The 19,295-nt window shown below is 39.9% G+C and overlaps 2 protein-coding genes across 2 annotated transcripts in view; both read left to right on the top strand.

Annotated features, from left to right (window-relative positions):
- LOC6053197 (DALR anticodon-binding domain-containing protein 3) overlaps positions 1 to 19,295 on the top strand; it is a 113,691-nt gene that overhangs the window by 8,067 nt on the left and 86,329 nt on the right. The window lies entirely within an intron of this gene.
- On the top strand, positions 453 to 10,182 carry LOC119769093. Its single transcript, XM_038260996.1, has 2 exons — positions 453 to 886; positions 9,978 to 10,182. The coding sequence occupies exons 1-2, from the start codon at positions 453 to 455 to the stop codon at positions 10,180 to 10,182; spliced, it is 639 nt and encodes a 212-aa protein (XP_038116924.1).

Raw genomic sequence — 19,295 nt, 5'->3', positions numbered from 1 at the left:
ACGATTCCCGACGCCTGACAGCCGCTTCGACCACATCAACATCGACATCGTAGGACCATTTCCTCCCAGCGATGGTCAGCGGTATTGCCTCACAGTGATCGATCGCTTTTCTCGGTGGCCAGAAGCGATTCCTATTCCTGACATGACGGCATCCACGGTCGCACAGGCCCTGGTCGCGGGGTGGATTGCTCGGTTTGGTGTACCTTCGTTCATCACAACAGATCAGGGACGCCAGTTTGAGTCGACGCTGTTCGCTGAGCTAGGTCGTATTCTTGGCATCACCCATCTTACCGTACCACCCTCAAGCGAACGGAATCATCGAGAGGTGGCACAGAACGCTGAAAGCAGCCATCCTCTGCCACGATACGGAGCGCTGGACTGAACACCTGCCGATGATCTTGTTCGGACTGCGCTCAACCTACAAAGAGGATATCAAGGCTTCACCTGCGGAGATGGTTTTTGGCACAACACTAAAAATCCCTTCCGAGTTCTTCGTAAGGAACGGAAAGATAGCCACCATTACCGATTTTGCCAACAGTCTACGTAAAGCTATGCAGAACATGCGACCCACCGAAACTGCTTGGCACGATCAACGGAAGGTGTTTGTCCACCCGGACCTCAGCACGTGTGAGCAAGTGTTTGTGCGAAATGATGCCATCCGGCCGTCCTTGTCACCACCTTACAGTGGTCCTCACCGTGTCATCAGCCGCAGCGAGAAGCACTACAAGGTCATCGTGAATGGGAGAACGGTAAACATTTCGATCGACCGTTTGAAGCCAGCGTACACGACCGACGCACCGACGCAGCAGGACTCCAGTACAACAAACAGTACCAGCGCATCGACTATGACAACTCGCTCGGGGCGACGAGTGGTCATTCCACTTCGGTATCGTTAGGTTGGTGCCTAGTCTAGGAGGGGAGTACTGTGGCGGTATCAGCCGTCGTCGTAAACCCTGCCACTGCTGGACGACGATCATCGAAGATGACCATCGTCACTACTTTGTCCTTTCGCTGGACAATACCTTTTTGTTCTGCGCTTCTCGCATTCTTGTGTGCACACACACTTTCTGTGTACACCACCACGAATTGTAACCAAACTTGTAGAATTAGTTTAATTATACTCTGGACTCCATCAAGCACACAACGCGTTTTATTTCGTCCGCCAAAGTTATAACCAATAACAGAATGAATCGAAATGGCGGTGGAGTTGCAATAGTTATCCAACGTAGTATGACTTATAGTACTTTACGTGACTTTAAGTTAAAAGTTATTGAAAGTTTGGGCATTCAACTTGAAACTTCTTTTGGGAAAATTATGATTGCAGCTGCATATTTACCATTCCAATGCACTGGGGAAAATAAAAATTATTTCAAAGGGGATTTGAATAAACTTACTCGGCATAGATCTCGATTTTTGATCGTCGGTGATTTTAATGCCAAACACCAATCTTGGAATAATTCAAAAGTAAATTCCAATGGTAAAATTCTATTCAGAGATTGCACATCTGGTCTCTATTCGGTTTTATACCCGAATGGGCCAACTTGCTTTTCTTCTGTTAGAAATCCATCAACAATTGATTTGGTTTTGACAAATCAAAGTCAGTATTGTGGTCCTTTAGTGACTCATGCTGATTTTGATTCTGATCACCTTCCAGTAACTTTTTCACTTTCTCATGAAGCAGTTATCAGACCCAATAGTTCTGTGTTTAATTACCACAAAGCTAATTGGGACAGGTATCAGCATCATATTGAGAACAATTTAAATCATGATTTTGTTTTAGAAACCAAAGCTGAAGCCTTGGAATCTTTAACTAATGCAATTTTGGATGCTAGGAATATTGCTATTCCGAAAGTCCAAGTCAAATTTGATTCTCCCATTATTGATGACGATCTTCATCTTCTGATTCGTCTGAAAAATGTTCGTCGAAGACAGTATCAACGTTCTCGTGATCCTGCACTGAAGCGAATTCAAAAAGATTTGCAAAAGGTTATTGACCACAGATTCACTCTCCTGCGAAATGAAAAGTTCGCAAGAGATGTCGAACATATTAAACCTTATTCCAAACCTTTTTGGAAACTTTCAAAGGTTCTTAAGAAACCTCAAAACCAATCCCTTCTTTAAAAGATGGTGATAATATTCTATTAACTAATGGGGAGAAAGCTCAAAAACTTGCTCAGCAGTTTGAGAGTGCTCATAATTTCAACTTAAATGTTTTCAGTCCTATTGAAGATCAAATTTCAATAGAATTTCAGAATATTGTTGAACAACAGTTTTCATCAGATGATGTTTTTAATACGGATCTGAATGAAATAAAATCTATTATCAAAAAATTTAAAAATATGAAAGCCCCTGGTGAGGATGGCATTTTTTACATTTTAATTAAAAAATTACCTGAAGCAACTTTAAGTAGCTTGGTCAAAATTTGCAACAAATGTTTTGATTTGGCATATTTTCCCAGTAGTTGGAAAAATGCCAAAGTAGTTCCGATTTTGAAACCGGATAAAAATCCTGCTGAAGCCTCAAGCTATCGGCCCATTAGTTTGCTTTCATCTATTAGTAAATTATTCGAAAGAATAATTCTTAATAGAATGATGACGCACATTAATGAAAATTCAATTTTCGCTGATGAGCAGTTTGGATTTCGCCTTGGGCATTCAACTACTCATCAGTTGTTGAGAGTTTCAAATTTAATTCGAAGCAACAAATCTGAGGGTTATTCTACTGGCGCTGCTCTTCTAGACATAGAAAAAGCATTTGACAGTGTTTGGCATAAAGGTTTGATTGCGAAATTGAAAAGGTTTAATTTTCCGATTTATATCGTGAAAATTATTCAAAATTATTTGACGGATCGTACTCTGCAGGTATGTTATCAGAACAGCAAATCTGATCAACTACCTGTACGTGCCGGCGTCCCTCAAGGAAGCATTTTGGGTCCAATTTTATACAATATTTTTACTTCTGACTTGCCTGATTTGCCCCCAGGATGTCAGAAATCACTTTTTGCTGATGATACAAGAGCAACTCTCTACGAAATCGGCCGATTTCGACCATTTTTATTTTTTGTATTTTTTTATTTGACTCAAACTTTGTGGGGGCCTTCCCTATGACCAAATAAGCTTTTTTGCGTCATTGGTTCACCCATACAAGTCTCCATACAATTTTGGCAGCTGTCCATACAAAAATGATATGTAAATATTCAAACAGCTGTAACTTTTGAGTGAATTTTCTGATCAATTTGGTGTCTTCGGCAAAGTTGTAGGTATTGTTGAGGACTTTTGAGAAAAAAATAGGTACACGGAAAACAAAATTTGCAGATTTTTTAATCAACTTTTTTTTCACTAAAACTCAATTTCCCAAAATACGTATTTTTTGATTTTCGAGATTTTTTGATATGTTTTGGGGGACAAAAATCCGCAACTTTTGAGCTATAGAGAAACATTGAAAAAATTGTGATTTTTGGAAAAAACTAAATTTCATGCAAAAACAAGTTTGACATTATTTTTTAATGCAAAATTGAATTTGCAATCGAAAAGTACTTTACAGATTTTTTGATAAAGGGCTCCGTTTTCAAGATATAGCCACCGAAAGTTTGATTTTAGCAAAATATTTGCAGTTTTTCAATTTTTAAAAATAGTGACCATGAGTGACCATTTCCAAAAATATTTTTTTTGAAAAGTTCAGAAAATTTGCTATAAAATAGTCTAAGAGACATCGAAGATTGGACATCGGGTTGCTGAGATAGAGCCGCTTTAAGAAAAAGAAACACGAAAATTGAAGTTTTCTAAATCTCACCAAAACAACCCACCATTTTCTAATGACGATATCTCAGCAACTAATGATCCGATTTTAAATGTTAAAATATGAAACATTCGTGAAATTTTTCGATCTTTTCAAAAAATATTTTGTAAATTTTTAAATCAAGACTAACATTTTAAAAGGGCCAAACATTGAATATTACGCCCATTTAAAATGCTAGTCCTGATTTAAAAAATTTCATGAAATGATTATTTTGACTTTATTTCAAATTTATGCTGGACTTAGAAAAATTGCAGTCACTGACATAATTTTCAATTTCCGACACTTAGAATAATGTTCATGAGCTGATATTTTAAAGTTTGGTTTTATTTATGCTGGACTTTGAAATTTTTGCATATATTTTTCAATTCTTTACTTTTACAGAAAAAGCATTTTTTTGGGACTTAGAAAATTTTTGGGAGTTTGGAAACATGATAAATTATTTTGATGTTTATTTTTGCTTTGAACCAAAATTTCGGAAAAATCGTCGAAATTACAGGAAATTTTCGTCCGATTTTTACAAAAAACATCAGTTTGTTCCTAAAATAATGTCCCTAACAAAACGTTTTCATTGAAATTATGAAATTCGAAAGTTGGTTTTTAATAATTATTGATATACCCCCTACAAAAATCGTTCCGGCACTTAGAAAATTTACGGGATCCGTATCACGACAAGATTGTTGGTAGAATTTATTTGATTTTTTGGACTTAGCAAAATTTTGGCTTTCGGCTAGTAAAATATTATCAACACTTAGAAATTTTTCGAGATGAGGAAACCGAAAAAAAAATGGGACTTAGAATTTTTTTGGGAATTTGGAAACATGATAAAATATTTTGATGTTTATTTTTGCTTTGAACCAAAATTTCGGAAAATTCGTCGAAATTACAGGAAATTTTCGTCCGATTTTTGAAAAAACATCAGTTTGTTCCTAAAATAATGTCCCTAACAAAACGTCTTCATTGAAATTTTGAAATTCGAAAGTCGGTTTTTAATAACTATTGATATACCCCCTACAAAAATCGTTCCGGCACTTAGAAAATTTACGGGATCCGTATCACGACAAGATTTTTGGTAGAATTTATTAGATTTTCAGGACTTTGCGAAATTTTTGCTCTCAGCCAGTTGAAAATTTTTCAACATTTTGAAAAATTATTTGGATAAGAAACATTACCAGGCTTTTTGAAATTTTACTGTGGATTTTTGGACTTATGCAATTTTAGGAATATTTTCATAGACTTTTATTTTTAATTTAAAAAAAATGGAATATAGAGACTTTGGATTTTTCGTGATTTGGAAAATTATTGTGACATTTTGGCGATTCAACGCTTTCTCCACAATTTTTTAATGAGTTTTTAAAGTACAATAATTTTTCAACTTTGAAAAATCTTGTTTTGATGTAAGTGCGTATATTCCTGCAATATTACTCATATTTGTGAAGAGGAAGAAGAAGGGGGGGGGGGGGTCTGAATTGTGGCGGGGTGCATTAAAAACCAATAAAATTATTTTTGGGATCAAAATCTACTTTAAGAACTTGATATGATTTTTGGAAGATTTCAGTTGTTTGCTACTATTGCTAACTCAACTTGATGTGGCATTGTTGGTCAAATAAACTCAACAAGATTTTTCGCAGATACGCCTCGAACAATTTATGTTCGTGGCCATGTTCGGTTATCTCTTAACCATACCCTGGGGTGAACTTGACTTGTTCGTGTTTTTACGAACATGGGTAGATTTTTCCAAGATGCAACTTTCTGCACGGGCCGGAGCACCCAAATAACAAAAACTGTTATTTATATGGATTGATTGCATAACAAAAAATGTTATTATTTTATTACATGGATTTTGATCCCAAAAATAATTTTATTCGTTTTAAATGCACCCTCCCAATTTAGGACCCTCCCCACACCCCTTCCTCTCTCCTGGGACATTTTTCAATTAATAAATATAATTATTACCTATAGATTACAAAAAATGCTACGGTAAAGGGCGTTATCATTGTTATAATAAAAAAAAACAACCATCCAAATTAACAACCCCCAGGTCTTTTATGGTATTCTTTGCAAGTTTCTGCCCAAATTTCCCATAATTCAGAATCAATTAAAATTATGTAATCGTAGGAAAATATTGGCATGCATTGCTAGTTTGATTTTGAAAAAGAATTTTAATTGAAATTGTAGGGGATCAACATCTAGTTCCATCGTGCCTCTAATGTTGGCATCACTTTGACATCCAAATTTATCCCATAAAAAGAGTTTTCAATTGAAATCGAGTGATAATTAGCCCAATAGGGAGTGAGCAAGCAAGTTTCTATCAAATGTTTTTCAAAATAACTTGTTGAAAAAATATAACATTGCAACTCAGGCTGTTACAAATATGGGTCATATACACTCAGCCAAAACACTTCATACCAGCCATAAGGATACCTTATAGATTTTTTCCATACACAAACCATATAGATTTTATAGGATCAATAAATGGATTTTTTTCATATGATAATCTTATAGATGTAATATATGGTAAATTGTTGCTTTCATATGAAAACCGTATATAATTTAAATATGAGAGCCCATATAGTTTTTGGTGGATATATGGCAAACTTATGATTTTATCCACGTTTAAATGTTACAAAAATTAATTTGCCACAGTTTCAAAATTTATTTAAATGAAATTAACTATAATACATAACAGCATTCGCTGCATCTCTTCTGGCTAGGTTTCGTGGTCGTAACAGCTTTTTTCAGGCAGGACAGCGCACTATGGGGTTTCAGGCGGCCATAAATCGAAAAACCGACATACTCTAATTATTTTTTTGTATTTTTTTTCGAAAATAAACATTCTAACTAAGAAAAATCCGGAGTTTGAAAGTTGTAGGTTCAAAATTCACTAAATTGCAGACCTTCAAAGGCGAAAATTGTAAGAAAAAACATGTTTTTTGACAAAAAAATGATTATTTTTCATAGTTGTACTGTGTAGCTGTTTATGTATTTTTCCTGCATCATTATGTATATTCAGAAAGGTAATTGATTCAACTTTTCAATAACATTTTACAAAACACACTTTTACAGGCTAAAAAAAATAATAAAAATCAAAAAAGATGGATTTTTATTCAAAATTTAGTTTTTTTCAACTTTGTTAATGGAGTACTTTTTTTGTGTGCATTTGTGCGATCTGAAAATTTTGCAGCTTAAAATTTGAACCATGTCCTAACTTGTGTGTGTGTGTGTGTGGTCCAATCCAATACCCGCTAACCGGTAGCGAAATTATGGGAAAGTATAGTTTGTATCAGACTTTGTATATGCCGAATGCTGATACAACTTATCTCAGTCCCGGGTATTAGGTGGTGATAACCCTCGCGCTGCTTCCAACGACCCGTTTCAGAATGACAGAGCTCCTTGCGGTCCAATTCCGAGGTCGCTGGGCATTGTTCGGCCCCGCCTAAACATAGAAGCAAGCATCTGAAGGAAACTCGATCTATATTTAGACTTCCAATCCCATCAGGCAAATCAGGGATCAGCGCGTATTTAATATGAGAAGATAACATGTTTCAACACTACGGACCAATTCACTGCTAGAGTGTAAACCTTCTGATGGCTGACTGCTTAGCGTCCCAGACCACCAATCCAAAGGTGTGAGTTTGAATCCCACCTGATTCAATTTCGTTTTTGTTCATATTCAAAGTTCAAATTCCTGATTCCAAATTTCAAAGGTACCGACCGGGATTTGATCCCTGAACCTTCTGCTTGTGAGGCAGAAGCCGTAACCATTAAGCCACGGAGCCGGTTTAAAATTTGAACCATGTCCTAACTTGTCTCCAAATTTCAAAGTGCACTTATGTGCACTTTTTGAGTTATGCCATTTTGAACATTTTGATTCATGCAAGAAAATTAATGATTTCGCGTATACGCTTGGTTGAAATCGCATTATTTACCTGCGGAGGCAGAAATGACGTAGGGGAAATTCTCGTATGTTTGGCAGGTTAAGCACTCGCTCCTAACTCCATCGAATTTGCTGATTTTCACTATTTAAACAACTAATTTTGCAAAACTTTTGATAGAAACTTGTTTGCTCACTTCTTATTGAGCTATTTATCACTCAATTTCAGTTGAAAACGCTTTTAATTAGCTTTAATTGAATGTCAAAGTTCTGACCTGCCAACATTAGAGGCACGCTGGAATTAGATGCTGTTCCCCTACCTGCTATGTATGTTTTGAAATTGATTTGATATTCATGACTATGTTGGTACTTAGGTACGTTTAATAAAATTAGAAATTCCTATTCAAAGGTGGATTTTAACTCAAGAAAAAGGGGAGGGAGATTGAACGTAAATCAGAAACTTTAACATAGCATAAACCGCCATTCCGTGCATCAAATAGACAGAGCAAGAATATTAAAATTCACCACTTTAATGCATGTGGCCTCAAATATATGAAAAACTCGAAAATTAAACTTTTTTTGAAAAATATCAAATTTCATTTGTTTTCATTATAGTAAGTACAAACAACACAAAAAAGTCACAAAAAAGCAAAAAAATATTTTTGGCCGCTCGCTTATATGGAAATACCCCATAGTGCAGCGTAGGCAGGACGGCCGGTTTGCGTCCCGGGAACACTCGCCGCGACTGGCTCAAGTGAAGACTGAACTTCGTGGTCAAAGTTGCCTTCCTAGCGGGTGATGCATTCCGCGCCGGATGCCGCCTTTGCAGCCCTCCAACCTTCATCGGCTTTGATGTCGTGCACTTTTTTCACGCTGTTGGGCAGCTAGCGGCGATGTCGGTAGTGCAGCCCCATGAGAAAGGTTTCTGAAGTGGTGGTTTAGGGGCTTGAGATGCTACCGATGACTGTAAATAAATGAAAAGAAACGGTAATTTAAAAGTTGTAAGCTAATTTGATTGAACTCACCGATCTACTTTTCCGCACTCTGCTACTGCAGCTCTTTCTTCCAACAAACTTGAAGCTCATCCCGGGTGACGTTGGTACCAGCGGCCGTGGACACACTGACTCTCCACCAGATTTGACTGTCGCATTTGTACACTGTTCCGGTGGGTCATGGGTTGAGCCGTCTGATGTGTAACGAAGACTTCCGGTGAGGCACGACCTTGGGCACGACGATCATCGAACATCCTCCGCGGCGGACTGAACTTTCTTAAAAACTTGGTCAAGTTGATGCTTTAATCGGTGGATTTCGGACACCACTCGACCGCCGGCCCGTAACAACGGCGAACGATTTTTGATGCTGCTACAGATGATTTTTCTCGCATTCCCCGACGAACTTTCAACCGGTCCACTTCCAGGCGGAGGTGTTTATTTCTGAAAACTTGAAAACAAACCGAATTGAAAATTAAAAACAAACGAAGAACATAAAAACTTTTCAACAAACCTGAGATATGCTGAAACCTGCTTTGCCAACTGTTTGATGTGCTCCGCCATAGTACATTTACTGTTTATATGGTTTACCATATGACTTTTTCACATAAACAACATTAATAAATGTCATATGTGAATCTTATAAATTAAATAAAATCTCTCATATGCCATATGTTAAGCATATGAAATGTAAAAATGACAATGTTTTTGGCGTATATATGGTTTGCCATATGAATTTCAAAAGATATTGTGACCAAACAGTTTGTTTCGTCCACGCTTTCACCAGGTTCAACCAGTATGTCCCGGGGTTTTCTCATTAAAAACGGGAAGGTAGACCACAATGCTAATTAGCTAGATAGGGAAACTAAGGTAGATCAACCCCAAAACGTCCAAATAAAGCCCAAAAATCAACCAATAACCCAAAACAATTAAATATCAGAGCTAGATCGTGCAGAAAGTCGGCACAACGGTCATATCAAACACACAACACACAATTTAGGTATTGTACGCAGCCTAAACAACATTACACGCCTCATTATGCCCACCCTGCCACTGAACTGCAAATTGTGCGTTCTTTGCGAAGAACGCAAGGCACGACTAAGTGCTGAGAGGAGGTCGAGGCTTCCTGGACGACCTTCTCAGCTAGACTCGTCCACTTGTACGAGAGCCACAAACCGAACAACACCTGGAAGTTCGATCAGCGAAAAGTATACTTATAACCCGCGACCGCGTGGCCAAGTAAGCCAAGTCTTGCCTAGTTGGCAATCGATTCTCCGTACGAGTCTTGTAAGTGATCTATCGTCAACTTGATCACCGAGGCTGGGACAGCCTGTGCAGCCGTCACCATCTGCACGAACCGGACCGAAGGTGTCTACCGGTGTTGCGCTACGCGTGCGGTCCGTCAACACACCGCCCCATTGTGCCCGGTACACCCGGTCGAAGCGAAGCAGGTCCACGAGCGACCCAGGCCAGATTCCGGACGGGAACTGTGCGCAGACGAGCGAGTTGGAGCAGAGCGGTTGAGAAGACCGCGAGGAGATTCGGAGAACTGTACTCCGGCGCGAGAAACCACGTGTCCCCGAGGGACACGGACACTGCGCCGGATCGAGGAAGCAGCGCCGGCGATCGAGACCGCTGCCAGCAAGCAGGGTGCAGCAGTTCAACCACCGGGCCCGTACACGCCACACACACAAGGTTAGTTGGTTAGGTTGTTAGGAGTAGGGAATTAGGGTCTTGAGGGCTGAATAAAGTGCCGCATTAAGGAGAGCAAACGTGGTCTTTTCCTTCCCCTATTGAGCCGATCTTGGGATATTTCTGGGAGTCCTTGCGACTGAGCGGGCGTAACTGACCGAGAGTTACATATTGGCGACCAATAAAAAAGTTAATAACCTCGTTATTATCCTTTTTGGAGGTAAGCGAGGGGGGGGGAAATTCGATGGTACTTATTATCGGAATCGGTTCTCGGATCGGTGTCGGTGTTTCTGAGAAATCCAATCTCTTTTTGCTGCTCAATTAAAAGTGTACAACTATTAGACCGGAGTGAATTTGTCTAGCGGTGCTATTATAGATCACTTTAATGGTGAAACAATTGATGATCACACGTGGATTGAATCTATTGTTCTGAATACTAAACCTAACCTTTACTTAGTCGATTTTTCGCTAGATTTAACTTGTAAAAACTTCTGTAAATTATTGGCCTTTAAATGGATTGAATTTCGTGCAAATTTTCATATTACTTTAGTTAAATTTTCTTTTAATTATATATTTTATATTTGTTTGTATAAATTCCAAAATGGAGCATCATATTCGTCAATATTTTAGTATGAACTTGGCACATTTGCTACAAGATGAACTAGACAATGAGTTGATTGTTCGTAATATATTCAATAGTTCGGATTCGCGAACGGTACAGGAACGAAAATGCAGGGCAGAGCTAAAGAAGGAGAGATTGAGTACGAGACAGGTTGGGATGATATTTTAACAGAACTAGATGTTTGCAACATCAAAGTTCACGAAATTTCAAAAATTTTGCTAGACAGAAAAGAAAAATCTGCACCTGATCAAAAATACAAAACTCGATTGTTACATCTTTTGTTTCGCATATTACGAGCGAAAGCTCATGCGACAGATGAGTCAGTAATTAACACCACACGGAAAGGGGATCGATCGCCAAACCAGCGACCGAATTTTGCTGGGTTGGTTTTTCTGATATCAGCGAAATTTTTCTCTAAACCAGCGAAATTTTTCTCTGAAAAAGATGGCTGCGCGAAATCAAATCCAGCAACTTGGTTTCGCTGGTTTGTTATTTCCGAAACGGTTTCTTTTCCAGCGAAAGTTTTCGCTGGTTTGATACACATCCTTCCGACAGCCGTCATAAATGTTTGTTATTGTTCACGTTCGGAAGCGATTTGTGGCAATCGAATTGCTTTAGGGTTTTTTCAAAACAAAAAGCATGAAAAAGTTCTGCATCAAGTGTTCAGCATTAAAATACATACTCAACAGGTGAGGGTTCTTTTCAATGAAAAGAAGCACGTTTCCATAAAGTTCTCGCAGCAGAAAAATACGGTGCAGTGAAGCTGGAGATGTATTTGTACTGCTGCATAGATGAGTGCACAAATTGTCGCAGGTGGCAGCAAGAATCGTAGGCGAGGAACTTGACCATGGCCGCGGAACAGTTTGTGCTGTGGCAAGTAAGTACAACCTGGTTTATTTTGGCATAGGCTTCTGCCGACAAAACAAAAAACAAACGTCGGTGATAAAAACGCTGATCCAGTGCAAAAACACTGGTCCAGTAGAAACATTCGCTGAACCAGCGAATTTTTGCCGGAACCAGTAGAATAATCTCCTGGTTGATTTTGGTACGAGCTTCTGCCGCGGAAAAAACCCGGACGTCAGCGATAGAAAACGCTGATCCAGCGTGAAGGAACACCAGTTCAGTGAAAAATCCGCTGGACCAGCGAATTGTTTCCCAAAACCAGCACAATAATCTACTGGTTGATTTTGGTACGAGCTGCTGCCGCCGGAAAAAAACCCGGACGTCAGCGATAGAAAACGCTGATCCAGCGTAAAGAACACTGGTCCAGTGAAGAAATCCGCTGGACCAGCGAATTGTTTCCCAAAACCAGTACAATAATCTCCTGGTTGATTTTGGTGCCCTGCCGCTTTTTCCAAACCAGCGAGAAAATTTTCTGATTCTAGCAAAACTGATCCCCCAAACAGCGACATTTTTCACCAAACCAGTGTTTTTCACTGGTTTGGTAGAATTTCATCGGTTTCCAAACCAGCGAAAAAAATTAGCGATTCTAGGTAATTTTTGTGCAGGCTGAGAAATTAGCGACATTTTTCGCTAGTTTTAGCGAACTTTATCGCGATTTGGCGATGGATCCCCTTTCCGTGTGCATTGGTGACATTGCTGGTCATGCTGCAAGATTGTTGGGAAATTATTATTCATTGTTGTCACCGCACGAGGAAATACGGAAAGCTGAACTTGAATTCGCTAGCAATAGTATGCGGGAACAACTAGAGAATTTAAATAAAGCTCCTCAGGAGGAAGATGCCACTCCTGAAACAAGTATTCGCGAAGGTAAACTAACTCCAGAAGATAATAACAACATAAGGGAAAAAGCCACAAATACGTCAGACTTACCAAACCCACAGAACTCACAACAAATAGCTGAAACTGAAAAGTTGAAAAATGAGAATACTGAATTGAAGAATTTATTGAATGATTTGTTCACACATCTTCAGAAGATAGACAAGAAAATTGAGAATTTAGAGGCAGAGAAAAAACAACCCACCAGTAAACAAAAATAGTACCCAATTTCACAATTCAAGGGACTTAAACTTGTCGGATTCACAAAAAACCCAAATTCTCTTACCAAGGATTTTTGGATTGGTTAGTGAAAGACCAAAATTTGATTGAGCCAAATTTAAAGAATTCTGATCAACAAGATAAACCAGACCCACCCAAACCCAACAAAAACAACAATCCAGAACAGGAAAATTTTGCTAAAAATTCGTTTGGAAAACGTTTCCCCATTCACAAATAGAAGATTCGGTATGATGGATCTGATCAAGGTCGTCAGCTGAATGAATTTCTTAAAGAAGTGGAATTTAATGCTAGATCTGAGGGATTCACACTTTATAATTCAGCCTATCATTTGTTCCAAGGCAAAGCAAGATCATGGTACATGGAAATAAACTCCAACGATGAACTTGAAACGTGGGAAAACTTAGTCGAGGAACTGAAGCAGGAATTTCTTCCTCCAGACCTTGATTTTTACTACGAACGCCAAGCTCACATGCGAAAGCAGAGGCTAAACGAACGTTTTCAAGATTATTTTTTGGATATGACCCGACTTTTCAGAAACCTCACTAGTCCTATTGATGAGACAAAAAAGTTCAACATGATTTTTCGCAATCTTCGTACAGAGTACAAAAGTGCAATGTTGGCTGTAAAAATTAAAACTATCCCAATGATGAAATCGTTCGGCAAAAATTTTGATTCCATCAACTGGCAGTGGTATGCGAAGACTGATAAGGATAATAATAGAGGTCAAAGATCTGGGGAAAGACAAGTAAATGAGATCCAAAGTGAGAGAAGAGGCCCGATGAACACTAACGGCAACAATTACAACAACAATCGTCAGTGGAACAAGGGAGAGAACTTTAAGAGAGAATTTAAAAACCCAAACCGACCAAATTCGAATTTTCGAAATGACCGAAATGAAACCAACACTTACAAACCTCAACAGCAATCGTCTGAAAAATCTACTGAAAAGAAACCATTGCAAAATTCTTCGAAACCTGATGATGTGAAGCCAGGTCCAAGCAAAAATTTGAATACTTTAGAGAAGATTTTGAAGGCGTATGTCCCGATAAGGAGGGGGACATGTTTTAATTGTCACAATTTTGGACATAATTTCAATCAATGTAAACAGCCAGCGCAAGTTTTCTGCGAAGTTTGTGGATTTCCGGGATTTTCTACACCCGATTGCCCATACTGTCCCACAAAAAACGTGACGGAGGCTGCTCAATGAGGCGGAGTAGTCTTGTGAAGTTACCTGAAAGTCCTCCGAGTAATTTAGATGAACTCGAAACCACCCACAACATCCTTCAGCATTTGGGATACGCCCACGTGTCAACGGAATCTCGTGGGGCTGCGGAAGTCAACACTATTTTTCTGCATCCACGCGGTGATAATCGACCGTTCATACGTATCAATCTGCTAGGAGTTGAATTAGTCGCACTTTTAGATAGTGGCGCGAACCGAAACATTTTGGGTAAGGGATCACACAAACTAGTCGCGAGATTAAACTTGAGCTGTTCACCATCGGACATGACGTTGATAACTGCAGAAGGACATCCAGTCGAGGTGATGGGAGAGATAGAAATTCCGGTTACATTTAACGGATGCACGAGGATCGTTTCTTTTGTTGTCGCGCCGACCTTGAAGCGTAAGTGCTATCTCGGAATGTCTTTTTGGGATCAATTTGGAATCTTTCCGTCGCTCCGAGAGTCGTTTATCGAAACCATCGACGATTCGGAGGAGCCGACAGATGATGAAGTACTGTTGACTCCCGAAGAGCAGGCCGAGTTAGATGAAATTAAAAAGTTATTTTTAGTGCCCAGAACTGGAGACATTGGATGTACTTCTCTGCTAACGCACACAATTGAAATTAGTGACGAATACAAAGATAAACCACCAATACGACAAAATCCCTATCCGTGGAGTCCCATGGTACAAAGTAAAATTGGAATTGCTCTGGATAACATGATTAGAGACGATATTGTTGAACCTTCTCGTTCAGAATGGTCGGAACCTGTTGTGCCAGTTTCTAAAAGAGACAGCGATGCTGTACGCCTCTGTCTCGACGCGAGAATGTTGAATGAGCGCACTAAGCGTGATGCTTATCCACTTCCGCATCAAAATCGCATTCTGAGCAGATTAGGTTCATGCAAATATTTGTCTACAATTGATCTTAGCCAAGCATTTCTACAGATTCCACTTAGTGAAGAATCTCGTAAATTCACTGCTTTTTCTATCCCTGGACGTGGTCTGTTTCAATTTAAATGACTACCGTTCGGGCTTGCAAACAGTCCAGCTAGTCTCAGTAAACTCATGGACAAAGTGCTAGGATTTGGAGAATTAGAGCCCAATATATTCGTATACCTGGACGACCTGGTTGTTGCAAGCAAGACCTTTGAAGAACATAAAGAGCATTTGACGGAATTAGCGCGCAGATTGGGCGTGGCTGATTTGCGTATTAACATTGAAAAATCTAAATTTTGTGTCCCGGAGTTGCCTTATTTAGGTTACATTTTATCAAAAGACGGTCTAGGCCCAATCCCGATCGGGTTCATGCGATCGTGGCTTATGAGGTGCCAAAGTCTGTTCGAGCGCTGCGTAGATTTCTCGGTATGGCTAACTATTATCGCAGATTTATCAGTCATTTCAGCGAGCTAACAGCGCCACTCACAGATCTGCTCAAAAACAAACCTAAGAAGGTAGAGTGGTCTGCTGAGGCGGATCGGGCATTCCGGGCAATCAAAGAAAGGTTAATGAGCGCACCGGTGATGGCAAACCCGGATTTTGGTCTTCCGTTTACGGTGCAAACCGACGCAAGTGATCACGCAATCGCGGGGGTGCTCACCCAGATTCAGAACGGGGAAGAAAAAGTTATTGCGTATCATTCAGAGAAACTCAAAGGCGCGGAACTGAATTATCACGCCGCGGAAAAGGAGGGTTTGGCGGCTTTGAGATGTATTGAAAAATTTCGCTGTTATATAGAGGGAACAGAATTCACCTTAGTGACCGACTCATCGGCACTCACCTTTATAATGAGGTCAAAATGGAAAACATCATCAAGATTATCACGCTGGAGCATTGATTTACAGCAGTATCATATGCTTATCAAACACCGTAAGGGTAAAGAAAATATTGTGCCAGACGCTCTCTCACGATCGTTGGAGGTCGCGGAGATCGCGGACGGATCTGACTGGTACTCAAAACTATTTGCTTCAGTGAAAAATGATCCTGAAAACTACCTTGATTTCAAAATTGAAGAAAATAAACTTTATAAACTTGTGTCTTCTCAGTCCGACGTGTTGGATTATTCTTTCGACTGGAAGCAATGCGTCCCAGATTCAATGCGGGAGGAAATTTTGACCAAGGAACATGACGATGCGTTTCATGTAGGGTATGAGAAAACGGTGGAGAAAATTAAAAAACGATTTTATTGGCCCCGTATGGCAGCAGATATCAAGCGACACGTGTTGAACTGCGATACTTGTAAACGTATCAAGCATTCAACTACGTCCGTGGTCCCGGAAATGGGTAACCAACGAGTCACGACCAGGCCATTCCAAATACTCACTATAGACTATATCCAATCTCTACCGAGGAGTATCAAGGGCAATGCTCATCTTTTGGTCCTAATGGACGTTTTTTCGAAATATTGTCTTTTGGTCCCGGTTCGGAAGATCAGTTCGGGTAGTGTGTGTGAGATTTTGGAACAGCTTTGGTTTAGGCGTCTCTCGGTGCCACAATACTTAATTTCTGATAACGCTACGACTTTTTTGTCTAAAGAATTTCAAAATTTGTTGAAGAAATATGGAATACAACATTGGGCGAGTGCGAGACATCGTAGTCAAGCAAACCCTACGGAACGACTAAACCGTACGATTAACGCCATGATTAGAAGCTACGTACGGGACAACCAAAAATTATGGGATACTAGAATTTCCGAGGTCGAGTTCGTATTGAATAATACAGTTCATGCGACGACCAAGTTCACGCCGTATAGGGTAATCTTCGGTCATGAAATAGTTACAAAAGGGTCAGAACACAGATTGCAAACAATGGGTGAATTAACGGATGAGGAAAGAATTGAAAAGATGGGAAATATCAGTACTTCGATCTACGACAAAGTAGTTCATCACCTTCGGAAAGCGCACGAAGTGACAAAGCAGCGTTACGACTTGAGACACAAACGTTACGCTCCGACTTTTAATGTTGGCCAGCGAGTGTACAAGCGAACGTTTTGTCAGTCTTCCGCCGGTGATCACTTCAACGCGAAGCTAGGTGATGTCTACGAACCGTGCGTAGTCCTAGCGAAGAAAGGTACCTGTGCGTACGAAGTTGGGGATTTGAACGGGAAAAGTTTGGGAGTGTTCTTCGCTGGTGATTTAAAAGCTTGAACCCAGCACGGATAGGCTGTGAAATGTGTTGGTTGATGATTTCAGACGTGGAGAGACGGGAGCGACCGCCGTCAATTATGTTTGGAGGTTGTAATCCTGATCCTGTCAGCTCTGTCCATGCCATGCAGTTCCACGAAGAAAGTCCCGGGCATACCAAAATGGGAATTTAAAAGGTACCTTATACAAAAATTTGAAATTTGATTTTAAAATGTTATTTATTTATTGTTTTGGAGATTTTGAGTGAAATTTAAATTGTTTGTTTGTGCATTGTTCTGTGCTACATTTGATCGCTTCTTATAGATCGTAAATCTTCCTTTTGATCTTATGAGCGAGTTGTTTTCGGCAAAGGTCAGTGTACCCAACAAATGAGATGGTGAGCCGTGAGAAGTCGGATGAACTTTCCTATAACACAATAGAATTTAACTCACTTTTGTGACAATGCAATATGACCGAAGTCTTGAGGACGCTAATTGCGTTGGAAATTGCCTAGGTTTAACAAATTTAGTTCTTTTTGGCAGTTATGAACACCACACACTAGGATTTTCAATTAATTTGCACAAAATTTGATTCCCTTCTCTTTAAGAAAGCTTCTACGAAGATTTGAACTGTGTAAATGATCTTGGCCAATCATTTAGCACCAAAATTATAGTTTGTCTTCGTGTTTCGCGAAAGTAACTTTTCTTAAAGTGGACTGAATCGACCCACATGAAAGCGAACACAACTTGTAAACTTCACACAAAAACCAACATAGTTATGTGGAATTTTCACGATTTGCTCAGTTTATCCCGAGAACAGCGCGCGATTATGCAATTTTTCCTTGGTTTTTCCAAGATGGATCCAATTTTTATCATATGCTCCGGAGCGATTAAAATATATTTGTAGTTTGTATTCATTTAATTAATTGTAGTTTATGTCGTATTTAACTTGTTATATTTAGTTTTGAACGCATTCTTTCATGATGTTGTTCATGGTTGTTAACTGTTTTTGATGTATTTATAATAGTAACGCTATCGTTCATTTTTGTTCTCTGGTTGTACACAGTTTGATCAGTATTTTGTTGAATGGTACAGGTGCGACATTCTGCTAATAGTCAGAAGGTTTCCTTAAAAAAAAAATATTGTGATCCAATATTTTTTTCCCCGAGCGGTGCGGTGCGGTAGTGTGACCAAACAGTTTGTTTCGTCCACGCTTTCACCAGGTTCAACCAGTATGTCCCGGGGTTTTCTCATTAAAAACGGGAAGGTAGACCACAATGCTAATTAGCTAGATAGGGAAACTAAGGTAGATCAACCCCAAAACGTCCAAATAAAGCCCAAAAATCAACCAATAACCCAAAACAATTAAATATCAGAGCTAGATCGTGCAGAAAGTCGGCACAACGGTCATATCAAACACACAACACACAATTTAGGTATTGTACGCAGCCTAAACAACATTACACGCCTCATTATGCCCACCCTGCCACTGAACTGCAAATTGTGCGTTCTTTGCGAAGAACGCAAGGCACGACTAAGTGCTGAGAGGAGGTCGAGGCTTCCTGGACGACCTTCTCAGCTAGACTCGTCCACTTGTACGAGAGCCACAAACCGAACAACACCTGGAAGTTCGATCAGCGAAAAGTATACTTATAACCCGCGACCGCGTGGCCAAGTAAGCCAAGTCTTGCCTAGTTGGCAATCGATTCTCCGTACGAGTCTTGTAAGTGATCTATCGTCAACTTGATCACCGAGGCTGGGACAGCCTGTGCAGCCGTCACCATCTGCACGAACCGGACCGAAGGTGTCTACCGGTGTTGCGCTACGCGTGCGGTCCGTCAACACACCGCCCCATTGTGCCCGGTACACCCGGTCGAAGCGAAGCAGGTCCACGAGCGACCCAGGCCAGATTCCGGACGGGAACTGTGCGCAGACGAGCGAGTTGGAGCAGAGCGGTTGAGA

The sequence above is a fragment of the Culex quinquefasciatus genome, chromosome 3, assembly GCF_015732765.1.
Source record: "Culex quinquefasciatus strain JHB chromosome 3, VPISU_Cqui_1.0_pri_paternal, whole genome shotgun sequence".
NCBI lineage: Eukaryota > Metazoa > Arthropoda > Insecta > Diptera > Culicidae > Culex > Culex quinquefasciatus.
This window is presented reverse-complemented; position numbering and strand designations above follow the sequence as displayed.